Source organism: Lynx canadensis, chromosome E1 (genome assembly GCF_007474595.2).
Source record: "Lynx canadensis isolate LIC74 chromosome E1, mLynCan4.pri.v2, whole genome shotgun sequence".
NCBI classification, from domain to species: domain Eukaryota; kingdom Metazoa; phylum Chordata; class Mammalia; order Carnivora; family Felidae; genus Lynx; species Lynx canadensis.
This window is the reverse complement of record NC_044316.2, coordinates 47,785,348-47,803,263: the sequence shown is the minus strand read 5'-3', so window position 1 is coordinate 47,803,263 and position 17,916 is coordinate 47,785,348. Positions and strand designations below refer to the sequence as shown.

Here is a 17,916-nt window from a genome sequence, read left to right as displayed (position 1 = left end):
TTTGAATGACCACCTGGGAGGGAAGGAAAGGAGGAAGAACAGAGAAATTTCTTGTAGATGAAATCTGCCCCACCCCCCACACCCCCACAGGGAAGCAGGTCAAATCCTGATGAAGAAGCATCAGTTAGGAAATAGCTACGGGGAGATAGATTTCAGGAGAAGTGAGGGGTAATATTTGTGGAGCTGGCAAAGAGAAACAACTTTTTTCAGGACTTTTATAAACTGGGAATAAAGAGACCCTGGGGCAGTAGCTAGAAGAAGATGTCAGTCAACAGGAAGGATTTTTGTAATGGGTCATATCACTGTGCATTTATATACTAATAGAAATGGTCCAACAGAATGGAAAAAAAATTAAAATGTAATATTGCTCAGGGCAGGGGCAAAGTCCTTCAGTAGGAGAAGGAGCATGAGGTCCAGTGAATAAGGTTTGCCCTTAGATGGGAACTCAAGAGTTTATCCATGGCAACAAGATGGAGGGCAAGGAACCTGGTACAGGTCCTGGCTAAGTTGACAGATTTGGTCATGGGAAGATTTTTTTCTAAGGTCTTCTATTTTCTTGGTGACATAGGAGCAAGAATATCAGGAGAGAGAGGGGAGAGAAGGTGGTTTGAGGAGGGTTTGGAAGAGACGTAGCCATGTTGGAGAGGAAGGGAGTGAACAAACTAGAAAAATGCGCTAAGACCGCCAGGCAGAGCCGAGGGCTCATGTGACGGTTCTCTGGAGCATTCTAGGCAAAATACTGCAGTTGCCTTAGGTGAGAGCATTTGAGAGTACAGTGAGGGAGAGGGGAATGGAGTTTCTGGATAATCGGGTACACTTTCCCTTTCTTAGCCGTGTTCCGCGTATTTGTGTTTTTGACCCAGCTAACATAAGTGAAGTCAGCCACCATGCCGCAGTGACAGAGGCAATAAGTTCAGTCACTTTATTTTCCCACTTCCGTTATGTTCCTTGGACAAACACCGATACAAGCGTGGCATTTCATTTTGACTCTGTAAACCCGTTTAGCACGGCTTCACATCGGATGCATCGGTTTTCCAGAAAGCCAGAGAGCTATGTTCTGTTTGGGAAGGAAAAGACAAAGATTCTAAGAGGAACAATCATTTCTTAAATTTGGCAAGTAGCTAAGCCAAATCAAATACGTTGCACAAACGTGTGGAAAAAATTTAATTATATGAATAAAGCCATTTATGTTTTTGTGAATAAAACCATTTATGTTAAAGGTTGAAGTGATGGCAGAAAACATCACGGAGATGATAAGGCACGCATATCCAAGAGAGAAAATAAAAGGTTCTGCGTAACTCTGACAGTCAAGATTAAAAGAAAAAAAACAACATTGTATCAGCCTTTTATTTATTCTCCCATGCACTAACAGCACGGCATCTGTCTGAACACTGTAAGAGACAATAGCCCGAAGAAACACATCAACAAAGCTCTGTTTGGTGTTTTGTTGGTTTTTTTTTTTTTTTTAATTATCCTCTTGTAATATTTTGTGTACTGATTTGCACTAGGCTTAATGTCCTTTGTCAATTTCAGTATTTCACATCTCACCAGGGCTCGGCTATATTTCGAAAAACAACAATTTATCCAGTGCATTTCTGACTATTTGTGATTAGAATAACTGTCACTGTTGGAGAGCTTACTCCACGGCATGGATATCTCTGATAATCAAACCTCCGAAGTGGATTTGGTTTACTAGTTATCCTTCCCTTCTCCGTCTCTAGCTGGTCACTTCTCAAACCCCTCTCTTCTCTAACTTCCCTGCCCAATATAGGGCTGTCAACATTCTTGGAGCACTTCTAAATTTGGAGCCAATAATAGCTTCAGCCTCTGGCCTCTTCCTTCACAGTGACAGAGATATTTAAACGCTAACCCTGAAAACTGTAAAGGCTGGCCGTTCTAAAACCTGCTCATTATACGCTTCTTTATCTCACACAAAGATAATCCCATCTTCCTTAAAATATTTTTGCTCTAATGAATACTTTGCTCTACTGGATACTTTTCAAACTCTGGGAATTGCTGACGAAAGGGAAAAAAAAAAAATGTTAGAAGATCTATATACCAATTACCATTACCATGAGTTACTTTGTACCTGGGGTGAGTTCTCTGTAATCGGGGAACAAGAGGTGGTAAATATTGTTAGTATTCAATATTTCATTCAATGTTATTACTGTTATGATTCGAGCTTAATCTGGAATTATACAAGATTGCATAATTCACCTCAACATTCATTGACTAAAACCGCAACCCTGAATTGTAAGGGAAAGAATTGGAAAGGAGAATGTTAACACAAGCGGAGGAAAGGATCGTTTTATCGCTTTGTCCTGCTCTTTCCTCCTGCCCGTACTCTCTTTTTAAAAATCCAGTGGTAGGGGCGCCTGGGTGGCGCAGTCGGTTAAGCGTCCGACTTCAGCCAGGTCACGATCTCGCGGTCCGTGAGCTCGAGCCCCGCGTCGGGCTCTGGGCTGATGGCTCGGAGCCTGGAGCCTGTTTCCGATTCTGTGTCTCCCTCTCTCTCTGCCCCTCCCCCGTTCATGCTCTGTCTCTCTCTGTCCCAAAAATAAATAAACGTTGAAAAAAAAAATTTAAAAATCCAGTGGCCAAACTGACATGGCTTCTTACAACCATTATGTAATACAAGTACTTATTATGGTGAGGGTCAAGTGGAATCCTAGCTAAAAGTACCAGTGTAAAACTTACCCTTGAAGCATTTGGGGATTTCAATGGTACCATCTATACACTGAGCATCCTCTGTATAGCTACATTTCTTTTCCTTATTTTTGCAGAAGAAAGAAACCTTTTCACCATGTAGCATTCCATCCTTAAATTTCTCTTGAAGCTTTACTCTCTCTCCTTGGTATAGCACAGTAGCTTTTTTAACAGATAATTTACAAGAAGCTGAAAGAGAGAATATCTGTAATCAAGACTTAGGAGTTCAGTTAGTCCTTCTGGGGACAATGCAGCCTTTGAACCAACAGACTAGTACAACGGAGACAAGTTGCTCAAGACAAGAAGACTCCAAGAATGTTCCTAGTGAGTGTGTCAGTGTCATTGCTGGTAGCAGTTGTTTATTAACAGAACCGTTAATTACGGCTTCCAAGATGGCCTTTGCTCCCCCCGCAGCGGCCACCCAAGAAGGTCAACACAGACGCATCAGATTTTAGCTCCGGTGAAAAAGGACTTCCACCAGATACTGCCATTTCATATAAACCTCCACTGTCCCACTTAGATCCCATTCATTGAGGCAGTGCCACCATCCATCAGCCACTGTGAGAGTTGGCTGATAACAGCTCACAGATGCTCCTTTCTCTGAAAAATTGCCCTCAGCCTTAAGGGAGCCACCTCTCCTGGGAGCAAATCAGTCCCCACACCGAGGGAACAGCCTCTAGCCAATGACGACTGATAAGAGGAATAGAGAAAGCAGGTCCCGATGCTTTTTGGTGGGATCAACTCTGGGGTAGAATTCATGGTCCAGCAGCTCCCAAGAGCATGCAACTGAAACTAGACTCCAGCTGAGACTACATGTTTGTTCAAAACGTCGTCTCTGGATCTGCAACAGCAGCCCTTGGGAACTTGGCAAAAATGCAAATTCTCAGGTGATTCCATATCTACTGAATCAGAAACTCTGTGTTTAAACAAGCCCCCCGGTGATTCTGGGGCACAGTGAAGTTTGAGAAGCAGTGCCCTGCCCTATTCCACCAGCCTCACTCTCTCCTGAGACACTCACCGAATAAATCATCTACACTTGAATCCCTGTCTCAGGCTCTGCTTCGAGGGGACTCCAACCTAAGACACTAATTATACATCATTTTTCCTGCTGTGCCTAACTTCCTTTTCTGCTCAAGCTGCCCAGCCCCGCAGCAACCTGAGCAGAAATATAGTGCCGGGTTGTCCTTTGCATACGCGTGACACAGGATCAAGGACAGACACCTAGTTCAAAAGGAACCAGCGTTTCCAGGAAAAGACGCCCGTTAGTGATAAGTCTTTGGTTGAGACGTCCACCAGAGTCAGCCAGGTTTGAGGTGACCAAGCAGGGACACATGGAGATGAGAGAGACCACAGGGCCACTGAGATATGGAAAGAGTAGCAATGGGGCCTGATTTTCAATCCTCAGGAGGACCAGTTGTATTCCATTTCCTCACCTTCAATGTCCACGTGATTGCCTGTTGCTCATTTATGATAAACCCTCATTTCCTTGAACTAGCTTTTAATGTGTGGTTGGTTTTTGCAACGACGAGCAGAATCTGCACTCGAACAAAGCAGAAAAGGACGCGTGCAGGAAACCCACACAATCCTCCACCATGGGATCAGTGCTTGCAAAGGATCTGTTTATCTCCCACAGTCTCATCTCAAACAAGCTTGCTAAGCACGAAGCTCCCCCGTGCCCATGTGAGTCCTAAAGTCCTTCACATACCAATAACCGTGAAGGAAGTCTGAGCAACAAGTAGAAAATGACTGGAACAAAAAAATGGCAAGTGAGGGCAATCCACTGGATAAATTCAAGATGTGCGAAGACCACACCCGTATCTCATACCTTTACAACTTGGCTGAGCGGACCAGTTTCCAGATTTGTTACATTCTACTTCTTGTGGGCCATCCAAGACATATGTATCATGGCAACCATAGGTGGCTTTATCCTTGTAATAAAGCGTTTGTTTTGCAGGGTAGTTCACAAACCCATTGTCTGGTCTTGATGGGAATGGGCATTTTACTTCTAAAAAGTGTATTCAATAAAACATATTAGTATGATAAATAGTAGACTGTCGGTTATGAAATAGTTACATTCCGGTCTCCATTACCCCCATTGAGTCACTGGGTGCTCCTGTAGCTGCAATAGAATTTCTATGTGCTTAATTCTGTCCCTCTTATCTTAAGCTCACAAGCCCCTAGATATTAAAAAAAAGAAGCAACAATGCTTTGAAAGTAAATCAGTGAGCTACCAAGTTCTTTGGGATCTCATACAATCACAGGGTATTATTTATTCCATACTTCGTCTCCATGCAGTCTAAGAGGGTGGGTTTGAAAAAAGAAAAAAAAAAAAAAAAAGAGTCCGTCTCTTTTAATCAACAAACCATGAAATTAAAACACAAAGACTCCCTCCACGCATACTAGCACACCATTATTGGATTTCAAATGTTAAATCTAATTCTTATGAATGTCTTCAGTCTATACGCGAAGCCAGCATGAAATGTGAAGAAAAAAACATGGTGCTGCTTCCTGGCACTTGAATCCTTGAGTCTATAATAATACTTCAAACAAACAAACAAAAACAGCCCAAGGAAGAAAAGAAAAGCCCTTGTCTATAGAAGAACGCAAGCTAATTAAAAATAGAAGAAAAGATGGAAAGTGCCGGTTTACGACCCCCAATGTCGTAATTGACTAAGTCGAGGATTATCAAAGAATCTTAACAAAACCATTTAACTTGAATCTAATCAACCAGATTCAGATTATGGAACATTCTACAAGGCAACTAGCCCGTACTCTTGAAAAATGTCTAGGAAAGACAACTAAAAAGGCAAGTGATCATTCTTAGCCGAAGGAGACTAAACCGCACGTGTGATGCTTGGCGAGATCCCACGTAAAACAAAACACATGGATAAAAAACACTTCCCGGTCAGTTGGGGGAAATTTGCATATGACATAAATGGTGTTGTTTATATTATTATAATAGCCCAAGTTATTATTGGTAATAACGGAACACACGGTAAATGTCTTGTCAACAGTGACAATGTTCTTGTTCTCAGGACATTCGTGCTGAAGTATTATGGGTAAGTATTTATGTCAAGATGTGTCACTTTATTTTCAGATGGTTCAGGAAGAAAAAGCATCTGTCTATGGAAAGAGAGAGGGAGACAGAGAAAGTCACAACATGCTGACAGTTGATACATCTAGGTGAAAGGTTGAAGAAGAAAAAAAGAACCTAGTGCTTAGGACTTGGGAGAATTAAATGAGGTGACACATGTACAACATGAGACCAGTATGTGGCCCAGGATTTAAGTCCCACAAAAGGTGCTAGGTATTATTAGTAGTAGTTCCCCATGGTAAAAAGCACTTATGTTTTGAATCATTCGAGAGATATCTATAATATCTACCATAGGAGAAAGTAGCAGTCCTTAGTATAATTCCTGGTGGGCATGATAAACTCTACAATTTGTTTACTTGGTTTGCAGTCGACAAATTCAAAGATAGCAATGATAGGTCAATTTAAAAGGGGAAGAATTTTGACAATTTTTTAAATCGAATATTCTCGTGATTCTTAAATTTAGGGACACCATAAAAGCTTGTAGCGATCTGACTACAGCCTAGTTTTTCACCTTCGTCTCCCAGGACTCCCCACTATAACGCTGGCTTCTCTTGACCAACCTCACCATGATATCCAGTTGTCCGTGCACACACCCTGTTGTTTCACACCTCCCTGACTTTCCACATCCTGTAGCCCTGTGGCATGCCTTCCGCTCATTCTCCATGTCTCTGGGAAGCTCTCCCAGGTGGCCCCAGACAGGTCATTGCATTATATATATCTCTTCTGGGGTGAGAAGCCAGGTTTCATTCATCTGGTATCCCCAACACCTATCCACATGGTGGATGCCAATAAACATTTCTTGGAAAAGGCCGCCGGAAACACTCAACGATCATGGAATCTTCCATACTTTTCAAAAATGGGATTCTACACTGTCATGCTAATTTTGTCTTGTCATTGCACCTACCTCTGCATTCTGGTAATGTAGTCCAATTTCCGTGTGCTGTGCAGGTAACTGTATCATTTCCAAACATGGCATAGTGTGGCAAGCATTCAAAGACGGCCTTGTTTCCATAGATGGAGTTGTTTCCAGCCAATGGCTTATAAACACTAAGTGTTGCAAACTTAGGTATGGCTGGTGGAGGGCAGGTTACAGCTGGAAAAAGAAGGAACAATCACTTTTATGAAAATAGCTGAGTCGTTTAAAGATACTCTTTCCAGAATGGAAAAAAAGAAAAAACAAACAATGATTAACTTGAGAAAATGCAAAATTTGATCAAATGCTAGGTTAAAAATAACCAATTGTAGAAGTCAGAAAGGAAAATATGATCTGAAAATCAGATGTCTGTATCAGTCAAAAAACTAAAAAAAAAAAAAATGAAGTAAATCCAAGTCTTGCCAATATTGTCTGTGACAGTAACACAATGCATACGTTTCCATAAGTCTTTGATCCAAATGCTGCCTTGGAAGATGTTTCTGGAAGTCAGAATTGGTAGAGGACCATCCTGCATTAATTGCTGATGACGGCACTCAGTACAAAGTCATTTGTGACTTCGACGTCCCACTGCTAGTTCATGTTTCTTTGTTCCTACTGAATATGTCCTGCTTTTGCCCTCTGTATGTATGGAGCTCACATAAGTGGCTTTATGTGGAGACACAGGGGCTGTCATCCTGACCTGACTAAGACGGGGTTTCAATAAGTCCAGGAAGTTAGTGCAGACGGGGATGTGATTTCATTTGGATTATCTAGATCCCTGCTGCTCAAAGTGTGATCCGTAAACCAGCAGCATGGGCTTTGCCTGGAAACTTCTTAGAACTCCGGAAGCTCAGACCTGACCCCAGACCCATGAATCGGAATCTGCATTTTAACAAGATGTCCAGGTGATTCACATGTACAGTAAAGTGTGAGAAGCACTCATTTAGATTAGGCTGCAGCTAAAGTAGGCTTCGTGTTTGCAACCAAGAAGAAAAAGTGACTTTACATAATCAATATAAATCTGCTTATGAGGGAAACTGTAAGAACCGTGGTGATTCTGGGGCACCTGGGTGGCTCGGTCGGTTAAGCATTCGATTTCGGTGCAGGTCATGATCTCACAGTTCACGAGTTTGAGCCTCGCGTCGGGCTCTGTGCTGACAGCTCGGAGCCTGGAGCCTCCTTTGGATTCTGTGTCTCCCTCTCTCTCTACCCCTCTCCCGCTCACGTTCTGTCTGTCTGTCTGTCTGTCTGTCTGTCTCTCTCTCTGTCACAAAAATAAAGACATTTAAAAAAATTAAAAAAAAAAAAAGAACCGTGGTGATTCTTACCACTGAGTAAAAAACTCTACTTAATTTATCCTTAAAAAACACTTTTTTTTGGTAGTTCACATTTCCTTAAACTATCATTTATTTGAAATTGCTTTACTTTTTCACTGGCTTTTGCTAGGACAGACCTCTCTGGAATGTTCAAGAACCATAACCGTTATTGGAATGCGCGGGCCCCCTGGGCAAAGATGGGACTCCTATGAATCACGAGTTAGGGAACATCAGAGCATCCCTCCCTATGTAAGCAACGCCCAGAGCCGACACTGGTTGCATGGGTGAATGTCCCCGGAACAAACCAGCAGTGTTTTTTGAAGGAATCCCACTCTGCTCCTATGATCCAAGGCCCTTTGATGGAGTCTAAGCTCCCTGCTAAGGTTGCTTCCGTCTCTCCCTCATCACTAGACACGCTTGCTAAGGGCAGACCGAAGTCTCCATTAGCCATGCAGCCTCAGTGCTGAGAACATGCTATGGCACGTGTGGGGTCCCCACTACACGGTTATAGAATACATAAATGGGTGAATGAATACATGAGTGAATGAGGTTCCAGACTGGGAGGAAGATGTTTGATCTCACTGTTTCCAGTTCTTCTAGTCAAATGGTGGCAGTCCCTGATTGACCAATGCCACACAAATCCAAGCTCTTGCCAAACCACCGCGATAGTGACAGAATGAGTAAACCCAGGTATCCCTGCCTCTACCAGGTGGGGGATACAAATGTGTTCACGACTAGAACGCTCCCCCGTTGTCAGTCCAAAGGGGTTGTTACATCCTCTGAGATAAGAGGATTATCCAGATGAACCCTCCCCAGAAGGATGAGCGGCCATCGAATGGAGCCAGGATGGAAGGATTTCCAGGGCTTGGAAGGTACAGTGCTAAAGCCAGCAAAGTCCCAGGCACACCAGCTAATCGCTCTCCCCATAACGGGGGACCCACAGACTCACGAGCACAGACAGGAAGGTCAACACTCCATCTTCCCTCCTCAGTGCATTTAGCAGAACTAGCTCCGCTCAGATAAAACCTGCAAAAGGAACATGTAATCCATCAAGCAGTAAAATGATCCATCGATGGCATCTCAAATGTCTTCTCCGCTGAGCACTGCTTCAGATTAATGCTGCTGACGGCTTCCCCATTTTGTAATGCAGTTTCCCTGAGGAGCTCAGCACTCACTGGAGGTTCATCAAATCTCCCACCTCAGGGCTGCAGGGGACTCACTGAGGAGTGAGAGTGTTCCGTAGATGTACATGTAGAAACCAAACCCCCAAAAGTGAATCAAACTGAGCTATGGCTACTATTCATTTTCCAAAACTATTCAGTCCACAGACACAAATGGGTAAAAACAACGCAGTACATTTCCACTGAAAATATAGCATTGTCTCCTCAAAGCCAATCGTTTCAAGGTCCTTTTTCATCAGGCCCACAGTTAATTGGTGTTCAGATGAAAGGAGTCCATTTCTCTTTCACACATAGTATTTCTTAATTTACAATCCCAAACAAGAACCCTAAGTAAAACTTTGCCCTAATGTGCAAACAACATGCAATTAACAACGTCACTGTCTTTGCTCATAACACTGTTATGTGCTCATAGCACTGTCTTTGCTCAAACACCACTGTCTTTGCTCATAAGGCAAATGAGCTATACGACTGACCGTATGTGCTTTCTTGCTGGGGATCCTGTACTTATCATGTGAGGATTGACAGAACTATGTTCTACATCATCATGCTCCCAACCTTCTCCAAAGAACCTTCTAGAGACTCCCAAGTCAGTCAACCAAATCAGGTTCATAACTAAAGCCCAAGTCCAAATCCTAAACTATTTAAACCTTCATGCCAAGATTTGTCTCAGAGATTATAAAGAATTATCATCCAGTTTTAATCGTTCCAATGTACCTCCTCAGATGAGTAATTAATCAGGAGAAGGAAAGTTTGATACACTAGTGACTTCATATTTTACTAGCTGTTATATTCTCCATCCCTTACCCCATCCCAACACCACTGCGGTATAGTTAAAAGCAGGACTAAAATCGATTTGTTTTCAGCAAGTCCAGGCTGAAGGCTACAAATTAAATATGTCTTGATATTTAGCTTAAGGGCACAGAAATGTTCTTCCACATCTGTTAGAAGTCTTTACCCGGTGTTGCAAGAAAAACTGATGCTGTTGGGATATTCAAAAGTTGTGTAGCGTACAGCTCCATTTTCTAAGATTCCAGCGAAAGGACATACTCTGGCTGTAAATTGAAGATAGAAAAGTACATTTTAATTTATAGAATTTTTCATTAAAACAAAACCATATACACTCATTCGTGTTCTTTGGTCCAATAACTCTGCTGGTAACTATTCTAAGAAAATTACGCAAAATTAGTTAAACGATAACTAATGCCCCAAAGGGGCTCATTGCACCTCAAATAACAAAAATTGGACAGGCTAAACGTTTACCATCCGGTGACTGATTTGACTAATTGTGAGAAATCAACAGTTGAACTCTTATGCAGCCAGCAAAATATGAATTACAAAGGCCATGATAGTCAGTGTTCGTGCTATGCTGACGAAAATAGAAAAATACAAAATGGCACCTACTCACTGCAGTGATGCAAAACTATAGGTGGAAAGTAACTTGAAAAAAAATAAAATTGTTACTATTTCAGAGTTATGGCTGATTTTTTTTTTATTGTTTATTTATTTTTGAGACAGAGAGAGACAAAGCATGAACGGGGGAGGGTCAGAGAGAGGGAGACACAGAATCTGAAACAGGCTCCAGGCTCTGAGCTGTTAGCACAGAGCCCGACGCGGGGCTTGAACTCACGGACCGCGAGATCATGACCTGGGCCGAAGTCGGCCGCTTAACCGACTGAGCCACCCAGGCGCCCCTACGTTATGGCTGATTTAAATAAAACATTTCCCCTATAATGTTATAACTGTTTTCCATTAAAAATAACATTTAGTCCTTTTTCAGTCAAAAAGCATAGTAAAATTGGGGCACCTGGGTGGCTCAGTTAGTTAAGCGTCTGACTCTAGATTGTGGCTCAGGTCATGATCTCACGGTTTATGAGATCGAGCCCCATGTCAGCCTTGTGCTGACAGCATGGAGCCTGCCTGGAATTCTCTTCTCTCCCTCTCTCTCTGTCCCTCCTCTGCTCATGCTCTCTCTCTCTTTCTCTCTCTCTCAAAGTAAATAACCATTTAAAAAATGTTCTTAAAATTTTAAAAAGCATACTAAAATCACTTGTATGAAATGTATGATTTTTCACAAAGGTCGTGTTCCCATGACCAAATAACCAGAGCTCAGATAGGTCCATATAGTTATTTTTACTGCTTAATTTCTACATAAAATTGCCAGAAATTCTATTGGGTTGATTGCTCAATATTTGACTGTAAAAAGTAATGCTGGCGTAAACCACAGAACCATGTTCTGAGAAATAAAGAAATGCAGCCATCCTCCATCAGGCAGTAGCAATAAGTTTATACTTAAATGTTTATATTATATTTATATAAAATATTACAATTTATTATAAATTATGGTTATAGAATCATATTCTATTTATATAATTATATTTACTATAAAGTATGATATGATTATATTAAATCTGCCTTCATTTTGAGGCAAAGTCCAAAAATCTGATGATTCCTCATGTTTTGCTTTTTCATGAGTCCCTTTGGCATCTGTCTAAATTTCAGGGTATCTGCACTTTTTTATCACTTCTGCAGTGTTTCCCTCTCCTTTATCCTAGCACGTCTCTCTTTTTTTTTTTTTAAGTTTATTTATTTCGAGAGAGAGTGTGTGTGTGTGCGAGCAGGGGAGAGGCAGAGACTGCGGGAGAGAGAGAATCCCAAGAAGGCTCTGCACCCTCAGCACGGAGCCTGAGACGGGGCTTGAACCCATGACCTGAGCCGAAGTCGGACGCTCAACCAACTGAGCCATCCGAGTACCCCCGGCAGGTCTCTTTTTTACATCTCTTCTAGTTCTGGGCTATGCTCACCTCCTCCTCTCTAAATAGCACCCATCGCCCTTGGTTTCCCCTCCAGTGGACATACTCCCCAAGCCCTCTTGATTCTTCACAGCCCTCTACTCCTTGGCTCTGCTGGCTCACCGTGCCCTGAGCATGACGAGGTAGGTTAGCCCCACAAATGTCCAGAATCCCAATGGGGGGGGGGGGGGGGGGCATGTGAGAGAAGGCACTGACTTACGTATACACTTCAAGGTGTTGATGGGCCAAATTCCCGTGAGAGGACATATAAACCTCCTCATCCCACCCCGGGACACGTAGCCCGGCTGGCAAGAGTAGATTATCTGCTCCCCGGGGTCGTAGGATGCTTTTACTGGAACGACTATGGCAAACGGTAAATCATCTGGTTTGGGACAGGCTGAAATAGAGCACAAAGCGGTTAGTTAAGAAATCTACATTTGCATTTTTAAGCTCAGCTAGCCCGTAAATGAAAAAACTACTTAATGCCGTCAATAATAACTCTGCCAAGTTCGGTACCAAATACTCCGTATAGGCAATATCTCATCTCATCTCCTCAACTGCCCTTTGAAGGGTACTCTCATTATCCCCTTTTTACAGGTCAATACTTTGAGACTTCAATTGCCTGAATATCTCAGGGAGGAGCTTTAAGCGTGGCAATATCGAAGAATCCGTATCAATCCAGTCTCCCCAGCATCCACCCGAAAGAGAATTTAAATTAACATCATCGATCCCTGTCACGTACTAGGGGGTTGGATATATTAATTATATTTGCAAAAGCAAAGAGTACTTACTCCGGCCTGCAGTGGCGACATGGCAGAGAAAACTCGAGAACAAGACGAGCACCAGAGAAATCATTGTGGATGACTCACACAGGCACCACCAAAGTGGCTTCCTCCACTAAAAAGAGGGCTGCAAATAGAAAAGTGCTTAAATATTAACCTTTTTTCTGTGTACTTTTATCTCTGTAAATAGAAGGTAAAATACCACAATTCGAAAGGAACTCTGAGACCTACATTCTTTAATCATTTACCTCCATTTCTGTGAGTCTGTTGTGAAATCTTTGGCAAACGATTTCTGTCTTTGTCACATTGATTTTAATGGCCCAACACGGTGTGTTATTGCCTCCGATAGAATCCTGGTGATTCCCAGATGGTCCAGCCTCTAATCCAACCTTCTCATCGTCCATCCTTCATCTTGTGCACTTGGGTGGTGCACCAGAAGACTGGAACACCTGCTTCCCCGACAACCTTGACATAGAAACGTAGGACCATCTCTGGTTTTGGTCTCCACACCTCTAAAATGATATTTCAGTTTCCAGATGTGTGATTCTTAGGAACATCCTCATGGAGGCATCTAGAACTATATAACGCCTAAAAATCCGAGTTCAGCATCTTCGCTCTCTCTCTCTCTCTCTCTCTCTCACACACACACACACACACACACACACACACACACACACACAAAGTGATGATTTCTCCCAGATTCCTGTTTTACCTAGTTAGTAACAAGAGCGTCCTGGGAGCTCCAGGTGCAACCTGAAAGCGATCCTTAACTCCTCAAACTCCTCACATCAAATCAACACCATGTGTCATTCTCAATACTTCTCAACTCTGTCCAGGCAGATTTCTAGATCTGGTTTAGGGATTGGAAAGTTGACGTGAAGTTACAAGTTGGGAATCAGAGAAGAAAAGAAGGTGAGTAGGAGGAGAGAATGGCCATTGCTTGGAGGGTTCAGAGAGGACCAGCCATGATTTCTTAGTTCTCTCATGCATCCTTTGCTTTAAGGGACTGAATAGACAAGTGGACAATGGCCAGATGATATATAAAAATGGAACTCTGGGGCACCTGGGTGGCTCAGTAGGTTGCGCCTCTGACTTCGGCTCAGGTTGTGACCTCATGGTTTGTGGGTTCAACCCCACACCGGGCTCTGCACTGACAGCTCGGAGCCTGCTTTGGATTCTCTCTCTCCCCTTCCCTCTGCCTCTCACCTGCTCTCTCCTTCTCTCTCGAAAAAAAATAAATATATATATTAAAAAAAAAACTAGAACTCTGACCCATAATTTCTGTAGCAACCAATCCAGGAAGCCAAACGACAACCTCCATAGCAATTGGCCCAACTTAGGACAAACTGGAGAAAGTCAAATATGTTCTTTAATCAATCACACAGGATGCCCAGCTTCTAGTCAGTCCACCCCCGTTGTCCTTGTCATACCCACAACCTCCCATCAGGCAATACTTGAAATTTGCCCTTTTTGTACGCTATCAAGTTGGACCACTTCCCCGACTTTGAGTCCCTGGCGAACACAAATGATGATGGCGGACTCCCTTGTTACGGCAAGCTCTGAGTAAATCACCTTTGCTGGTTCTCATTTGGATGGTCTTTGTTTATATCCACAGGTCTAAAGTTGCTCGACACACATCAGTTTGAGAAATATTCTTGTCAGGCGGTGATTCTTAAACTATGCTTCTAACGAACACCGTGTTCCATGACAAGAGGAAAAGTATAGGGGTCACGAATATAAAATAATGGTGGTCCTTCCTCTTTGTTATTAAATCAAAATCTTCCCATGAACATTCGAGCAGGCGCGTGCACGCGCACACACACACACACACACACACACACAGAGTCCTTAGAAGGGGAAGGATTCCTGTTTTCTAGATCATTCACATCGCTACTTTGTTGTGGAGAATTCCCTCAATGGATGGAGAAGAGAGAAACTGAAGAAGGCAGGGCCAAATTGTTCTACCTGAGGAAAATGGAGAAAGAGAGAGAGAGAAACCAAATGGGCTGGGCCTCAGGGAGAAAATTTAAAAAGTGTGAAACTGAGAAGAAAGCATTTTTGGCAACAGACGCAGCTAGGGTGATAGACATTGAGAGGAGCAGTGGCAGAAGAGGGGTTTTTAACGGTATTTGCTGATGGATGTGCACCCTCACCGGAGGGGACTTTCTGGAGGGGAAGGAATGTTCTTTATTTTCTTTCAGGTGAGTGCTACTAGGGTACATACAATTATCAAGACTCACTTTTTTAATGTTTATTTATTTTTGAGAGATAGAGACAGAGTATGAGCGGGGGAGGGGCAGAGAGAGAGGGAGACACAGAATCCAAAGCAGGCTCCAGGCTCTGAGCTGTCAGCACAGAGCCCGACGCGGGGCTCGAACCCACGAACTGTGAGATCATGACCTGAGCCAAAGTCGGACACTTTACCGACTGAGCCACCCAGGCGCCCCAAGGTTCGTTTAATTAAAACAAATGAACGAACATAGGGTGCCTGGGTGGCTCAGTCAGTTAAGTATCCGACTTTGGCTCAGGTCATGATCTCACAGTTCGTGAGCACAAACCCTACTTCTCTCTCTCTCTCTCTCTCTCTCTCTGCCCCTTGCTCACTTGTGCCCTCTCTCTCAAAAAGAAAGTCTCTCTCTCTCTCTCAAAAAAGAAAAATGAACATGGGCGCCTGGGTGGCTTAGTCGGTTAAGCATCCGATTTTGGCTCAGGTCATGATCTCGCAGTTCAGGAGTTCGAGCCCCACATCCAGCTCTGTGCTGACAGCTCGGAGCCTGGAGCCTGCTTCGGATTCTGCGTCTCCCTCTCTCTCTGCCCCTCCACCGCTCGTGCTCTCTCTCTGCCTCTCAAAAATAAATAAAAAATGTTTCAACAAATGAACAAAACAAATAGACAAAAAGTGGAAACAGACCCATAAATACAGAGAACAAATTGATGGCTGCCAGAGGCAAATAAGGTGGGGGGGGGGGAACAAATTGGGTGAAGGGGAGTGGGAGGTACGGGCTTCCAGTCATGGGATGAATAAAACACGGGGATGAAAGGGACAGCATGGGGGACATAGTCAATGGTATTGTCAGAGCGCTGTATGGTGACAGGTGGCAGCTGTAGAGAGTTGTAGAGAGCAGAGCATAACGTATACAGTTATCAGGCTGTATACTTGCAACTAATCTAACATTGTGTGTCAGCTATACTTCCAGTTAAAAAATAATTTATGGGGGCGCCTGGGTGGCTCAGTCGGTTGAGTGTCCGACTTCGGCTCAGGTCATGATCTCACGGTCCATGAGTTCGAGCCCCGCGTCGGGCTCTGTGCTGACAGCTCGGAGCCTGGAACCTGCTTCGGGTTCTGTGTCTCCCTCTGTCTGCCCCTCCACTGCTTGCATTCTGTCTCTCACATTGTCTCAAAAATAAACATTAAAAAAAAAAAGAAAAAGAAAAAAATAATAATTTATGAAATAAGTTTAAAAACTCATCCCATTAAACATTTAAGATCTGTGCATTTTATTATATGTTAATTATACCTCCATTTATTTTTTATTTCTTTTTTACTTATTTTTTTATGTTAAATATTATTTATTGTCAAATAGGTTTCCATACAACACCCAGGGCTCATCCCAACAGGTGCCCTCCTCAGTGCCCATCACCCACTTTTCCCTGTCTCCTACCTTCCATCAACCCTTAGTTTGTTCTCAGTATTTAAGAGTCTCTTAGAGTTTGCCTCCTTCCCTCTCTGTAACTTAGTTATATCTCAATTTAAAAAGAGTGCCTACTTTCCTTCCTTCCTTCCTTCCTTCCTTCCTTCCTTCCTTCCTTCCTCCCTGCCTCCCTCCTTTTCTCCCTCTCTCCCTTCCTTTGTCCTTCCTTCCCAGTTCTGTCCAAAAGTCATGGGGCAGACCCAGTGGGGCAGTCACATTGACCCCCGTGACAATAACAGCCCAGTGTTGTCACAGGAGTGGCTACATACAAGGGATTGAGCAAGCAGGCAAATATACTAAGGAGTCAAGATTTTTGCTGGTAAGGAGAAGTAGCAATGGGGAAAGAAGAAAACTAAAACAAACCCTGTAGTGTTGGACTGAAAGTGGAGATATCAGTACAAGTTTTGCAGAGACAGAAACAGAGACAGCAATTTTAGATGTAAAGGTGCGTCCGTGTGTATATATGCATGTATACCTGTACGTACATATAATTCCCACCTCTTTCCACTAAGGTAGCCTGGGAATGACAAGATACTCAGTAGCAGTGACCATACCTAGTGCCTAGATCTTGGTTTCTAACAGAACTATCTGTGAAAGGGTACGAAGGCTCCTTGGAAAATTGGCCGATTCCAGGACTGGAAAGTGTTAGACAAATCTGGAACATCATGTGATGAAGAGAAACTCAGATAATGCTCAGAGAATGAGAGGGACATGTTAAAAAGACCCAGAAGTCATTTGAAGAGGTTCTCAATAGTCAAAGAGGAGACAATTTGAGGTTCAAAATAAGTAATGATAGTAATAAGTTATAATCTATTGACTAAAACAGGAATCAATGAGTCCATGTTGATAGTAATGAACATATTAACAAGGATATGGGAAGATAAGAAAGTTCTTCTTTATGGTAGAATGCCAATTAATTACTATGGTAGGAATACTGGAATCTGAAAATTGCAATTTGGAAATCATCACAGAAATATTTAACGGTGGCAAGAGATATCAGTGGACGTTAAACCTCAAGGGTATTAGTGGGTTTAGAAATGAGATGCTCCTGGGGCGCCTGGGTGGCGCAGTCGGTTAAGCGTCTGACTTCAGCCAGGTCACGATCTCGCCGTCCGGGAGTTCGAGCCCCGCGTCAGGCTCTGGGCTGATGGCTCGGAGCCTGGAGCCTGTTTCCGATTCTGTGTCTCCCTCTCTCTCTGCCCCTCCCCCGTTCATGCTCTGTCTCTCTCTGTCCCAAAAAAAAAAAAAAAAAAAAAAAAAAAAAAAAAAAACCGTTGAAAAAAAAAAAGAAATGAGATGCTCGTATAGCCTTAAAAGTGTCTCCACCTAAAATACGTATTTATTACAAAGAGAGGGAAAAGGAATTTATAGTGAAGGAACTCAGCAGACACTATCTTAATCAAATAATCAGAATTATACCACCATTAATGGTGGGCACATTCG

The 17,916-nt window shown here is 43.0% G+C and overlaps 1 protein-coding gene across 1 annotated transcript; it reads right to left on the bottom strand.

Annotated features, from left to right (window-relative positions):
• Window positions 1–896: 896 nt before the first annotated feature.
• On the bottom strand, window positions 897–12,901 carry APOH (apolipoprotein H). Its single transcript, XM_030296747.1, has 8 exons — window positions 12,791–12,901; window positions 12,220–12,396; window positions 10,166–10,262; window positions 8,979–9,055; window positions 6,705–6,893; window positions 4,532–4,711; window positions 2,698–2,895; window positions 897–1,057 (listed from the first exon to the last, which is right to left on the bottom strand). The coding sequence occupies exons 1-8, from the start codon at window positions 12,852–12,854 to the stop codon at window positions 1,002–1,004; spliced, it is 1,038 nt and encodes a 345-aa protein (XP_030152607.1). The 5' UTR covers window positions 12,855–12,901; the 3' UTR covers window positions 897–1,001.
• Between the last annotated feature and the right edge of the window lie 5,015 nt (window positions 12,902–17,916).

Coding starts and splice junctions, on each gene's coding strand:
- APOH (XM_030296747.1), bottom strand. CDS start 12,854: ATGATTTCTCTGGTGCTCGTCTTGTTCTCGAGTTTTCTCTGCCATGTC. Junction 10,263..12,219: donor CAACACCTTGAAGTGTATAC/GTAAGTCAGTGC, acceptor TTCAATTTACAG/CCAGAGTATGTCCTTTCGCT. Junction 1,058..2,697: donor AATCCCCAAATGCTTCAAGG/GTAAGTTTTACA, acceptor CTTCCCAAACAG/AACATAGCTCTCTGGCTTTC.